Raw genomic sequence first — 14,621 nt, forward strand, 5'->3', positions numbered from 1 at the left:
AGTGTGGGTATGCCACTGGGTGACACGAGAGTTCAAGCGAGCTGTAAGCGTTTCTTACAATACAGGTGTATTGTAAAAAACGGAGAGAGTGGTGTGGAGCTGATAGACTTACTCAGAATTGTGTGAACTTATTTGATAACGGTTTAATCTACAATTATTTATATTTTAAATATTGCATACTGTCGTGTGACACTTTCAAGTGTGACGAGTGACCGAAATAGACTAAAGATATGTGGCATTTGACACTTTTGTTGTGTTGAGCACCTGTAGAATTAACATATGTCACCTTAATATGTAGTCACGCATTGTAAATAGTAGTAACTGTATAATATGAAAAAGGTAGCCTTTCATCTTCTGGCAGGAAAAAAAAAACATCTTGCCCTCATCATTGTTTTAAGGCCACTTTGACTACCTTAATGTCTAGCGCTCTCATTGTCCTTGTCCTCTCGGTAAAAAATGAACTCAGAAACCGTCCCCATCCATTAAGAAAGTGTGGAAAATAATAACCTAATTACACAGACAGACCTTTCTCTGCAGCATACATTTAAAATGTAACTTTTGTCAGGTGACAGTTATCAAAAGTGAGGAGCAGCAAAGTGTAAATATGGCTTAATTCTGCTCCAGTTTTGAGCTGGGGCAGCTTTGTGAGCAATTTCTTGAGAAATCCTCCGATGAGCTTTCAGACATGCATCACAGATGAGCTTTTCCTCGCTGCCTGTCATGTTGCTTTTCTCATTTTTCCCTTAGATTCTGTCACAGATTTGTCTTTTCATCTCTGTCACATGTATGGTCTCCTGCTCTCTTCCCAGTTTTCTTTTCCCCTCGCATTCCCTTTCATATCATCTTCCTCTTTGTGCCCTTACTCACTCTGTAGCGACAATATATCTCCTCCCTCCTGTTCTTTGAGTCACTGCTTCTCTTTTATCACTGCAGCACTCGCATAACCCTAAAATGAGAGCAGGCATTGATTGCATCTGCAACTGAGATGGCAGAAATGCATTTCTCTGATCAGTTACAAGCAAAACACATCTCAGTAGACACTCTAAATACAATCAGGGCATGTGCTTGAATTCGATGATTGCAAATGTTTTGAATTTGTTTAAAAATGATTGCAGTTGATTTGTCAACTGTCAATCTAAAGTAGCAAAGCACCTCACACTTCCTGTATTTCTTAGAAGTGAGAGGCAGGAGGAAGCAAGAAAGAGGCTCAACTAGGTTAAAGATAACTGAAGGCGTTTACTGATCATTGTTTTCCTCTCCTCTTCTGTGTTGTGCTTTCGTGTGATCAATGTGATATTTTACCTTTAGGTGGTAGTTTGAATACTTCCAGTACATATGGTCAGCTCAGTTTTTCCCTTGTGAAATTTCCACTGGTGTTACAGTGGCTGTGTCCTCCAGGCATCTCAAGTTCAGCCTCCTCCTTGTCTCACCCTGCTCCTTCCTGGAACAAGCATGCTGAGTACAATGGATCGATGAACCTCTCCAACTGTGTGTGTGTGTGTTGTGTGCGTATCAACAAAGCAATTGCCTCTGTCCTGCTATTACCTTGCACTTGGGCTGTGTATTGGCAAAGATCTGGCATAATGGTACATGTGGCCAGCCATGGCAAAACTGGGAACAAGTAGGCCTAGGGACATTCTGAGTTATTTACAGATTATATAATATTTGAAGAAGATGTAGTCATTTGAATGTAGGCACTCCTCAAACTGCTTTAGGGAGAACTTTAGCCTCAAAGATTTACAACTTCTGAGAGCCAAGAGACAGAATCATCACATTTACATAGCACAACCCCCTCCTGGTCTAACTGTCAGTGAAACTACACCCCTGTATGAGCTACTTCTCATCACAGAAACTGGAGCACAGATACTATGTTCTGAGCTACACTGCTACATAGAACAATACATATACTATACATTAAAAAAACTGGACACAATAACCTCTTAACATTTGAAATGAAATAACTTGGGGTGGCTTATTCTGTTATCATTTCTTGTCCTTACACTCGTGTAGTCATATTTCCATCATCTGATTTTGTTGTTTCATAAAAATGAAAAACATGTACTATAGTTAGAAAGATCAAAGATAGACACATTTTCTAATATCAAATCAAATTAAATACATTTAAGTGGTGTAGTGTGGATAGATCAGTCTGTTACTGAATGAGCTGATGATGTGCTATCTCTCAGCTAGTTGCTAAATCATTAGCATCACAGTCAATACTTCATACACAAAGCTGTGTCATTCACACATTATTCAAGCATATCAGCATTTTAAAACAACAATACTGAGCTAGACAGAGCTGGCCCGAGGCATAAACAAACTAAGCAGCTGCTTGGGGCACCCCTGGTGATCGGGTGTGGGATGATATATATGTTTTCATTATTTTCGTAATGCATCATCATCATATCAAATTCAGCTTTGGGCCCCATAAATATTAGGGCCGGCCCTGGAGTCAGTTAATAATAATGAAGCCACATAACGTTACAGTGGATTATTAAAAGGCAAAACATCTTAAATAATCAATACACTATATGCATGAAATATCAAAATATATTGATGTATTGAGGTTTTCTCACACCAATAACCTCTACATGTGATTTGTTGTATGTGCTGCTTTTTCTGTATAAAATTATCTTTAGGATGTAAACGAGCTGTAAACCCTGCATGTGTGAAGACATGTTTGTTTACTGTGTTTACAATTAAGAAAGTCCCAGCAGCTTTCACGTAGGCTTTGCTCTCCAAAGTGCCCCTGCATAAATCCCTGACAAAGTCAGACACAGTCTTATTATCCAGTATACCCTCTCAGGACAGACGAGTGAAGAAAGGCCCACTGGGCTGAGCAGAACCAGCGTGTTCTGTCTGTATTTCTGCTTTCCTGAATCAAACCTTCTCTGACTTTCTAACCTCTCTTTTTCTTCCTCATCTTTTCCCTTCGCTCTCGCACCCTGAATGTTTACCTATCTGGCACAGCGAACGTGTGGCATGGTCATCTGCTGGTGTTCAGGCCAGAGAGTGGTGAGCAGAGGCCACAAAGCCTCAGTGCTGTTTGTGTTCTCACACTAGATCTATTAATCACACTTGGTAACTCAGAGGAATCCAAACTCTAAATGTAAGGACTGTGCACCAAATAGACCTGGATATCGATGCTATCGATTAGATTCTAACTCGCAGGGTCGTGATTTAGCTTGATTCAGTATCGATTCATGTAGAGGTAATTTAGTTTCCATATCTAATTTGCATTTGCTAAAATGTAAAATGATGTTTACTTAAAAAAAAAACTGACACCAAAATAATGACATGAATGCAATTTTTATTTAATATGACCACACTGCAACTCAACAGTACAGTTGTAGGTGATATTTCAAACTCGAGCATTAAAAACCTGGTCAAGTTTCAGCCTTAAAATGCCTCAGACAATTTAAACTAATTAACAAGTTGTCGAACTTCGCTAATCAGAAGAACAGTGATGCTATGCAAACGGTGTGTGAAATTGTTTCTGGTTCTTCACAATATGACAAAGAAATGAACAAATCTGCAGACTCGGGCATTAGCTTAGCTGTTAGCCTCACCGGAGCTAATGGCTCGCGGCTGAGCTATCATGTGGAATAGTAGTGACTATCTTCTATTGTGGTCACGCAAGACAGGCGCGGTCAAGCCTCGCGTGGTTTTTATCGTCTGGCGAAATTTGTGCAAGCGATTTATTAAAGATTAAAGATCCATTTTTACCTTTTTATCATTTCAAAACAGCCTGGTCATTCTCCTCTGCCGTCTGGCACCAACAAGGCATGTTCACCCAGAGAACCAACACTCACTGGATAATTCTGGATATTTTCTCTTTTTTGGACTGTTCTCTGTAAACACTGGTTGTGTGTTAAAATCCCAGCAGTTCTTTAAATACGAAACTTAAATGATGTGATTTTCACTGCTCACTTGATTCATTAGTTGTCCTCTGCTGCCTTCCAGTGGTGCACAGAGAACTGACACCTCTGATTGTAGTTAGCTGTTGTTTGTACACAGGAAAATGGGATTGGTGGGGGGAAATGAAAATAAGAAATCACTTAGTTTGTCCGAGTGAATTTCTATGTCACTCCCTTTGTTTTTGTTCTTTCTCTGAATTATATAATTTATATAATTATATAATTTTTTACTTCATAACCCGTTGTTTTGTTTTGTGAAGCACCTTGTGTAACATTTTGCATGCAAGAAAAGTCCTATACGAATATAATCTGATTGATTTGATACAAGACAGGCTTTCAGTCGAGGAGTTTGTCTAATCCAGATTACAGCAAAGTTCAGCAGAGCCGAGGTAAAAATGAATAAAGGGAGAGGCGTGTTTATGCATCCCCCACCCCCCCGCTGATATCAAACGAGGGACTAGAGGGAGAAGATTGCCTGCTCCCCGACTGTTTCCCCTCTCTTCAAAAGACCTTGTGATCTCTCCTTCTTTTTTCTCCCTCCCTTCATCGGGTGCGTCATTCTCTTCTAAAAAGAACGATCAAGAAAATAATATCTGCTGGAGTCCCCCTCTTCTGTTTGTGCTTGGGGAAATGAAAGGTGCCACAGAAGAGGCAAGATAGCAAAGACAGAATATGAGAAATAGGATAACAAAGGGGAGGGAGAAGGACAGAGGAAGCAAGGAAGACTGTGGGGAGTAGTATCACCTCGCCAACTGTTCTTAACCCCTCGTAAAAAAAAAAAAAAAGGACAATACAAAAGAGACAGTCTTAACAATTAGATTTGGTTACGATCATCAGGTCAACCATTCCATTCAGGATGCATCACGATGCAATGCTTGAATTTTTGACATACACAATGACACATAATGCACATGGCTATGTTTACATCAAAAATGGAAGCAACCTGATAAATATGAGCTTGATAATTTTTACAAATGAAATTCAACTATCCCATTCACAAAACGAAACTAATGCTCGCAACTGAAACATCAACAAACAGTGTCATATGCGGTAAGCTAAAAGTGTCAATTTTTCAGAATCTCACAATTTGATTCCAAATAGGTAGCTAAAAAATGTACTTAAGCGAAACTGCACAAGTATCCTGGGTATAACCCGAGACAGTTATGTGAGGGTATGACGTACCTTAATTAATTACTGTAATCCTCAAACTGAAGCGTTTTGCCGTGTTTCCACAACATGGTCTCAGCTCGCCGCACCTCTACACGGTTTGGTTGACTCTCCATGCTACTACAGCATAAAGCTGCCGTGACCTTGTTTTATACACAAATCACACAAACTTGTGACTTGTAAAGCATTTGCTTTCAGTGTAACTGAATCATTAGAATCAGTTAATTAAACAGATTTGTTCACAGAATCGTTCAGTACTTCCACAACGGGAGTCCAGAATCCGTCTGATGCAGTCACTGAACTGAAATACAACGGCAGGGTTTGTGATGCCGGTCACGATCGCAGGCTTTCAGCAGTGCTGTCGCTAAATACACCAGACGCTGTAATTGTTGGAGATTTAGTAGTACCTACTCGCCAGGTACCAAGTACCATCAATAATGGAAAAGCAGAGGAACTGTGCAGCAATGTGCTAGTGGAAAATGGGCTTTTGTTTTCTACTATGCTGCAAGGGCGCAGGTCTTATGAAATGAAGATCATGCCAATCAAGATTATTTGAGGATACGAATCATGATTTTTATTAATCAAATTTTTGGTTTTTTTGGATGTGTTTCTAATCGTACGATACTCTTTAGCAAAAAAAATCATGTTTTTACGGAATTGTCGGCTCATTACACTTGCAGTAGTTCCATGTTTTTACATAAACCTAATTAAATCATGTAATACATTGTTAAATCCAATTCTACTATTAAGTATAATAACAAATATAATATCAGGGGGGAGCTATTGCCTCAATTACAGAATCGTCCTTATCTGCAACACGATGCATGTTTAAAACGATAATTTTCTACACTGCGACAATACATTGACATGTAAAATGAGATGGTCGTGATTTATAAGTTGACACCACTATGTATGTGTATGTATGTTCCTCTCGTCTCAGATGTTTTACTCTAGGCTTATCTTTTTACCCCAAATCTTACCCTTATTTCACTTTTGCAATCTGTGTCTCTGCATCAACAATCCCTCTGACCACTGTGAATCCCTCAGGTCTGTGGTTTGACCTGGAGATTTCCTACAGCGGCTCCTTCCTGATGACGCTGGAGACCAAGATGAACCTGATTCGCCTCGGCAAAGAGGGAGAAAACCTGCGCTTAGGAGAATATGGCAAAGACGGGTAAGACAGTCGAGCTAGATCATACCACTCGCACATTTTAATGAAGCATCAAGGTATTATTTTGGTGGGATTAATCAGCCTTTCTCCTTTCTGTGTGACATTAAAATGATCTTTGTATCTCTCGAGAGTGTCTGCCCCAGTCTGCCTGGCACCTCGCCTTTATCACTCTGGGTTTTATATCGTTGTTTCTGTCTTTTATGTCTTCTCCTTTGTTTTCACGGCTCTGCCCTCTGGAATCTACCTTTTATGTGGCTGTTAATTGGATGTAATGTACCTCTGCTCCTGGTGAGTGCTGCTTTGTTTTCAACAATCCTCACTTCTCTTCAATTCTCATGTTTGAGCTTTGTACATCCGTAGTTCTCTTCATCTGAAGTTTTCTCAATCCCTAAAACTTAAATCAGTGTTTCCCAAAGACTGGGTGGTTCACAGAAGATTTTTCTGGGTTTACTATACAAGATTTATATGTCCATGTTTTTAAATAATGCACAGAACATGAACTTTTATTTAATTTATAATTATTTTATCAGGTGTTAAAGATATGGCTGTAACTTAAACCTATTTGACCCAAATTGTGACCTGAACAATTGGGTCCTCCTGCAGAACTTTGGGAAATGCTGATCTAAGTACATTCTCACCCATTTTCTCTGTGCTTTCTTCATTTTTTAGGCCATTTTTATCTTCCAAATCCATGCTCAGCAAATAGAAGAAACATAGCATGTGTTAAAAAGTTTAAAGTTTTAAAACACTCCAGTTTCTCCAGGTTTTTGTGAACATTTTGGTCATTCAAGTCCAGTGAATTAACTTCAACAAAAGATTAAACTGAAAAAGTAGAGTTTAAAAAATAAGATCGATTTCTATAAATTCAATTCACAACTGGAAGAGTTAAGGTGTTCTAAAACTGTCAAACTGTATGTGATGTAACATAGAGTAGAAATATGCTGATCGATCTCCTGATAGATACTGATCCACTGATGGTGAAAACACGTCAACAAAACAGATTTTGAAATTTTACAGGATTGATGCCTGAAACACTTAATAATGTTGGTTTCAGTGTCACCATTTAAATAGACACATTGATCAGTATGTGTGTGTGTAGTTGTATTTGTTACCTCTTTAGGACCTTTTCTGGCTTGGAACTTGGAACAGTAGTCCTCATAGAGACTGAAACCTGGTCCTCATGAGGCAGAATTTCATTTCTGAGGAATTGGTTAAGATTCTGTCTGAGTCTGTGTGCACTCACACTAATTGTATCCCTACCTAATTTTTTCTCAGTACAGTACAGTAGAAATCATCTGCTCAGCATAAAGAAACATGACAGGACCTTGTGCATGACCTATTTAGTGCATGGGTGTAGGTGTGTGTGCATGTAGTTCATTCTCATCTATATTATTTGTTTGTTCATGTGTGTGTCCAGATACAGGCCACGGACTTACTGTCTGGCCGACAGTGATGAAGAGTCGTCCAGCGCAGGCTCATCAGATGAAGAAGACTCCTCCGAACTGTCAAATGACTCTGCCGGAGCGGAGGGGTGAGCTCACGTTTAGATTCCCAGAGTTATAGAATATTCACGGTAAATACGGTGTGTGAGGAAAGGAGAGAATGGAGGAAACGTGAGAGAAAAAGAGTAAAGACAGAAGAAGGGAATATAGGATGGAAATATGTAGAGAGAGATGGGGACAGGAATTAGGTGAGAGGGAGGAATGATTGAAAAAGGAGACGAGGAGAATCAAGATGGGTTGACGGGAAGAGACTGTGATGGACTGGGTAGTGTTGAGATGTTAGCAATGGAACATCATGGTTTTAAGTTTCTGTTGAACTCCATAGAAGGAGATTTTTCATCTCTGATTAATGTATCTATGATTTTCTCAACTAATAACTTAGTCGAGCGGAAAATATGGATGAGTGTATCCCAAACCTCAAAATGAAAAATCTAAATATGATTGAGTTTGTCATAGAGGAACAAAGATGCGGCATATATTCACATTAATTATTAATTACTTTTAAGCAGTTAAGCTGTAGAAACTCACATAAACTAATTAGTCGATTACTAAAATCGCCAATTAATTGAAGTATAATTGCATCCTTGACATGAAAAATGTGAAAATTGTAATAATTGTAAAGAAAAAATTGAGACAAACCAGACACAACAAAAATCTTTATTTTATATCAATGTGATGATTTATGCATTTTAAAAAACACATCTTTGAGACACAACACATAATAGCTTTGAATATTCAACCTCATATTTGGAAAGTGTGTCTCTTCTTTCTGTCCATAAAGAAGTTACCCCAATTAACTGGGTTCTTTAATTTTCTCACCTTTATCATAAATAATAATCAAAATATTTTACAGTGATAGCGTTTTTGGGTGTCCTGATGTTAAAATTCACAAATGAGCCCATGCATAATTTGTCATTACAGCTTCAGAACCTTTTGTTCCTGAATTTAACTACAACCATTATTTTCCTCTACACAGTTTTGTTGGAGGCCACAAGCCGAGCAAGATCATGCGCTTTGTGGACAAGATTACCAAGTCCAAATACTTCCAGAAGGCTACAGAGACTGAGTTCATCAAGAAGAAGATGGAGGAAGTGTCCAACACACCCCTGCTACTGACCGTGGAGCTGCAGGAGCTTCAGGGAACACTGGCAGTCAACATCCCCCCTCCACCCACTGACAGGATATGGTACGTAAACGAAGTGCTGCTTTCATGTTAGTCAGAGAGACAGATAACTGCGACTTCCTCAGACATGAAACTCTCCCACAGAAGAGCAGCCTGTTGATGACAGGTGTTCAGATGACTCTTTCAACCATGTTCCTCCCTCGTCTCACTCTCTGTAAATAAGTCACTCTCTTTATCCTCAAAATGAAGCACTCTCTGTTCGGTACCTCACTGCCCTCTGCTGGTGAATAATTGTACTTATGTACTAACAACATGTTTTCATATTTGGGCTGGTCATCTTCACCGTTCCCACGATTTCATTACTATCATTGTGTCAGCAGTACGTCACTTTGAATATTTTAACATTTGGAATCTTCTCTTTTATTTGTTGCTTATTTATTGCGTTATTGCTGTGACTTGTCGCATACTTTTACTGCGTTTCCCTTGACATTTGAACACTTGTGTGGTGTTTGTAGAGGCTCGGTGTGTGTATGGACCGGGAAGCTGCAAATGAATTGGGGTCAATAAAGTTGCCTAAATCTGAATCATCAATCGATAGGAGCAGATAAATATTAACTTAAATAGGAATTTTTACATCCATCCATCCATCCATTATCTACCGCTTTATCATCCACCAGAGGGTCGCGGGGGTCCAGCTGACATAGGGCGAAAGGCGGGGTACACCCTGGACAGTTCACCAGTCCATCACAGGGCCACATATAGAGACAAACCATTCACTCACACTCTCACACCTACGGTCGATTTAGAGTGACCAATTTACCTAATCCCCAAATCTGCATGTTTTTGGACTGTGGGAGGAAGCCGGAGAACCCGGAGAAAACCCGCGCACACACGGGGAGAACATGAAAACTCCACACAGAAAGGCCGTTGTTCCAACAGGGGCTCAAACCCGGGTCTTCTTGCTGTAAATGCAAGAGCGCTAACCACTACACAAACTGTGTGGCTGAATTTTTACATTTCTTTATTAATTAAATTTGTATGTTTCACACACCCAAAGTCACATAGATATTATTGATTATGTGTGCCGTAGTGTTTTATCAGATGGAGGAAAAAAAGGAAATATGTTTAAATATATGGATACATCTTAATTTGTTTAGACTGGCATCAGATAAGGAAGAAACCCATATCACTGGACTTATAGCAACAATGCACAATTATCCATGGCTGAAATGTTGACTGTTCAATGAGTAAATGGTTGATTGTGTTGATTACCTTTGGTTACAGGTATGGCTTCAGGACGCCACCTCATCTGGAGCTAAAGGCTCGACCCAAACTGGGAGAAAGAGAAGTCACTTTTGCTCAGGTCACTGACTGGATAGAGAAGAAACTGGACCAAGAATTCCAGGTAATAATAAAACCAAGTTCTACAATATATTGCAGGAAATAAATGGACTAGCTGCTTGAAATGGACTAGCCGCTTGAAACCAGCGCTGGTGCTGTTCATTTTTGCAGAAGCTTTTTTCGAACAACATGGCGGTGTAAACTAAGTCAAGTGACATCCCAAAAAAAGTGACCTTGGGAAAAGACTGAGAGAGTGAACCAGCCCAACAAGAGAGAGAGATCCCTAGTGGCAGAAATGACATACTGTGCATTTAAATGTCAAGTCTTTGTATTTTCAGACTTTGTACAAAAGAGGTTATTGAATCATCTTCTGCCCTTTCAGAAAGTCTTTGTCATGCCAAACATGGACGACGTGTGGCTGACCGTCATGCATCATGCCATGGACTTACGCACAGCCAGTGGACCTTTTGTTGTCCCCACAGCGGAACCAGAGTCCACGCAGCCACAGAGGGACGGCTCCAGCTCCAGTGCCAGCTCTAGCCAGCCATGAAGATTGTTTACAGCATTTCCTAGCGCTTATGAAGTCTCAGAATGGAAACTGGAGCCAAAGTGGAAAACGTCAGACACTACTGTACAAACAACCACATTCCCAGCGTGAATGGGTAGGTGGGTGTCTCACTTCTATAGAGGAGAAGTTGAAGGAACAAAGTAGAGTGGACCAATGATACACTTTTAAGACACACAAACTTACGTTTGCTGCTCTGTTCAGAAGTATTTATGGTACCAGACAAACAGGTGATTAGTTCTATAATGAATTCAGGACTTATTGAATAGGGACTGATATGTGAAGAGAGTCATGTTCGGCTCAAATATTTGGGGGAGCGGGGAGGGTAGTTGAATTTAATAAAATAAAATATATATGGGGATATTTAATTTTATAATGTCTCATGATGAACACTGATGTGGGAGCATTCACCAGATACCTTACAGCCTGTTTCTGCTCAGGCCTGATAGTCAAATAACGTAGCCAGCTTTTGGCTACAGAAATGCAGCCAACGTACAGTATGTTGGAAACATGTTTTCATAGACCCCGTTCAGACCTGATATCAACATCCGTCCTGAGTGATCTGACATTCAGAGAGACCGCCTCTTCAGCTGGCGTCTCCTGCAGTTTCACAGTGTTTGCACACTTCTCTGCACCCATACGTCGCATGATTTCTGAATTGTTATTTCACGTTACAGCTGCGTGATTACGGTCTTGATTCAGCGCCTCCCAAGGCTCTTTTGTCTTTATTTTTCCATGTCGCTCATGCCGATGCACACAAACACGTTGATATTAGACGCATCTGTACATTCAAACATTGGTATGTGCTTGAATACAAGGAGGGGGAAGCCAGAGTTGTTCTCAGGTGGTCACAGGAGAAGCATTTTAACACCAGATGTGATTTTCGTCGTTCACGCTGCAAGATCATTTATGAGCTATATAGAAGAGTGACCATAAACCGACTTTCTCGCTGATAAAACTTGTGTCGTAGAGCTCCCGGTGTGAAGTTTCTCTATCTTGAACCAACTCAGGGCCTGTCCACACGAAAACACGTGCTATTTAATCTTATTGGTGTTACATCCACACAGAAAGCTGCGTTTTCGATGGCCTGGAACGCAATTTTTTGGGAAAACAAATTGGAACATTTCAAAAAAGCCATTTCATGAAGACAATGAATACACTATTTTGGTAGAAATGTCATAGTCTGGCTGGTGAAGCGGCTTGGTTTTTCACGTCCTGGTCTTTCACCTGAGTTTTTCAACTGGAGCGAAAGGAACAAATGATCTAAAAACTCAACCCGGGCCACCCCCTTGTACAAAACAATCCACACGCCATCAGATCACTCAGGACGCATGTTTATTTGCGGTCTGAACGAGGCCACGGTGAATGACCAGTCTGTGAAGGAGAGCTGCCATTTCCAACGTTGAAATCTTTAGCGTATGTAGGAAAAAGCTCAGATACTTTATGTTTATTTACCATACGAGTTTAAACCTTATAGTGGCTTTATGTGAAAGGTTTTTTTTGACCAGATGTTAACTAACAGTATTCATTTGTGCTGTGACCACACCCTAAACCCTCACCCATTCATTTGCCAAACACCCCCTTTTTCTTTTTTTTATATATATATATGCCAATGTTGCCGTTATCCATGTCTATATGGAAACATCGCTAAATTGCAAACTGATTACTTAAAAAAAACAAAACATTTTTTTTTAATTTATGATACAAAACCCAGTGGGTGCAATGATGGAACACAGCCGATTTTGTATGAATATTATACTACATTCACAGGAGATGTAAACATCTATTGAATGTATGCATTTTTCTCTCTCCTTTGTTCTTGTGTGGAAATAATTTATACCCACTCATATTTTTTGAGTGGGGTATGCAAATAATTGCACAAATAGAAGTAATTTTCTTTCTTCTGTGATAAACTCTCATCTTGCATATCTGTGTCCAGATGTGTCAGTCAATCTTTATGTACTTGGTGGTTCACTCACCCGTTGTTTATCTGTTTTGTTTTCATTTTTAATGGTGTTAACGTTGATGACTTTAAATGACCAATTTTTCAAAACGCAACAGTGCTTTAAAAAGACTCTACCCGCCGCCATACTGTATGTAGACAGACACACACAATGTACGAATCAATACATGAGTGAAGTTGATACACATACTCTGCCGTAGAGCAACCATTGCCAAGAATGTATAGACTTATTAACAGGTTTCCATTTAGAGATAAGCCTTTTTTTAATCCTATCTTCTAATCTTATTCTATCTCCTTCAATCTGGCCTGCAGTGATTTCATTGTTTCTGCTCAAAGGTACAAATCTTTTTATTAACAAAACAAACATGCTACAATACCTACTTTAATATTGTTTACAGGAATTATTAGCTCTCAGCACTGTTACGTGAACTGGATATTTTTGTTTCCCTTTATGTCTTGGTTATCTGTTGTTCAACATTTATATTGAGTGCCGACATGAGGGGTTGGCTGCTGCAGTTGTTTTTTTGGGGGATAAACTGAATGGAAAAAAAAAAGATTTTTGAGGATATATGAAGTCTACATGATGATATTTTGAGTTATTAATTACTTTTTTATGTAAAGGTAATTTTAAGGCCAAATTCAGTGATTATAATGTGTTATCTGCCTTATTTATATAAAGCTGAATAAATCTGCGTCAATGACAACAGGAAGTATCCTCAATTCTTTTTCAAGACAAAACATCTTGCTTGGTTTGTACTAATGAAGGAGGGAACGATCATTATTCTGAGTGCAACACTACTAAGTAAATGTCAACTAGAAGTATTTTGTTTTTCAAGGTTCTTGTACTGTCTTTCTCGATGAGTCATTACAGTTTAGGAACACATGAGCAATAATCAGCTTCTGCTCGGAATTAACCAAAAGCTCTTTGACAATAATAATAAAAGGTGTTAGTGTGTGACTGTAAAGCACGGAAGTAATTTTATGACTAATTTCCGACTGCACGAAATGAAGCGCCTACACACATTTGCATCTCACACTTGCACGCACACAAGGATCAAACATATAACACCTGTTTTTTTGCCACCATGGTGGGTCAGTGTACATATTTGTTTCTAGTGATGTATGTAACTGTCACAGGTCATTCCTCTGCAATTTATGCACATTTATTTCTTTTATTTTGGCTCTTTTGAGTATTTGGGCACAATTTTTCACCACCACCTATGTACACACGCACAAAACAATGAGAAGAATTTCAAGAGAAAGGGACAAATTTATATGTTAATTCATCGTATGAGAAAAGAGATTCCCTCAACTAAATGTTATTTATATTTGATTGCTATACATACTCATTTGTTCACCAGTAGATTTCCTGTAAATTTAAGAGGTGAGTCATCTTGATGTTTATTTACAAAGGTAAGTCTTAATTTATTATAAAATCTCACTGTTCCTTTGGCAAAACTCACTTGTCTATGTTGCCTGGTGGAGAATGGTATGGAAGATGGAGTTAAACCGTTGCAGCTTAGAGAGGGTGAGAAATATCTAGTATAGAAATTCAAATAATGACCCTTAAATTTTAATTTCTATTCATTTTTTTCTAAATAGATTATTAGACAGAATAATTAGAAAGCAAAAAAAAAAAAAATTAAGTTGTAAAAACAATAGCACCTTTGCATCATGGATGGATGGATGAATGATAGATGGATGAATGATAGATGGATGAATGATAGATGGATGGATGGATGGGCGTGAAACTGGAGCACGACTGCACCGCCTCCTCCAGCGGAAGTTGACGGTTGCCTAGCAGCGTCTGTCTGTAGAACACTGGTGAGTAAACTATCGTTTTAAGTGACGTATTACAGATATTTAAGGGAC

The 14,621-nt window shown here is 39.1% G+C and overlaps 1 protein-coding gene across 1 annotated transcript in view; it reads left to right on the top strand.

The window, feature by feature from the left end:
• LOC310940723 (testis-expressed protein 2-like) overlaps window positions 1–11,034 on the top strand; it is a 34,509-nt gene extending 23,475 nt beyond the window's left edge. The window contains exons 9-13 of the mRNA XM_083905713.1: window positions 6,132–6,258; window positions 7,673–7,786; window positions 8,734–8,943; window positions 10,165–10,285; window positions 10,604–11,034. Of these exons, the coding sequence (XP_083761839.1) occupies window positions 6,132–6,258; window positions 7,673–7,786; window positions 8,734–8,943; window positions 10,165–10,285; window positions 10,604–10,771 (740 nt within the window). The 3' untranslated portion in view covers window positions 10,772–11,034. The remainder of the gene's footprint in view (window positions 1–6,131; window positions 6,259–7,672; window positions 7,787–8,733; window positions 8,944–10,164; window positions 10,286–10,603) is intronic.
• The last annotated feature ends 3,587 nt before the right edge of the window (window positions 11,035–14,621 follow it).

This window comes from Microchirus variegatus, assembly GCF_963457635.1.
Source record: "Microchirus variegatus genome assembly, chromosome: 19".
Taxonomy (NCBI): domain Eukaryota; kingdom Metazoa; phylum Chordata; class Actinopteri; order Pleuronectiformes; family Soleidae; genus Microchirus; species Microchirus variegatus.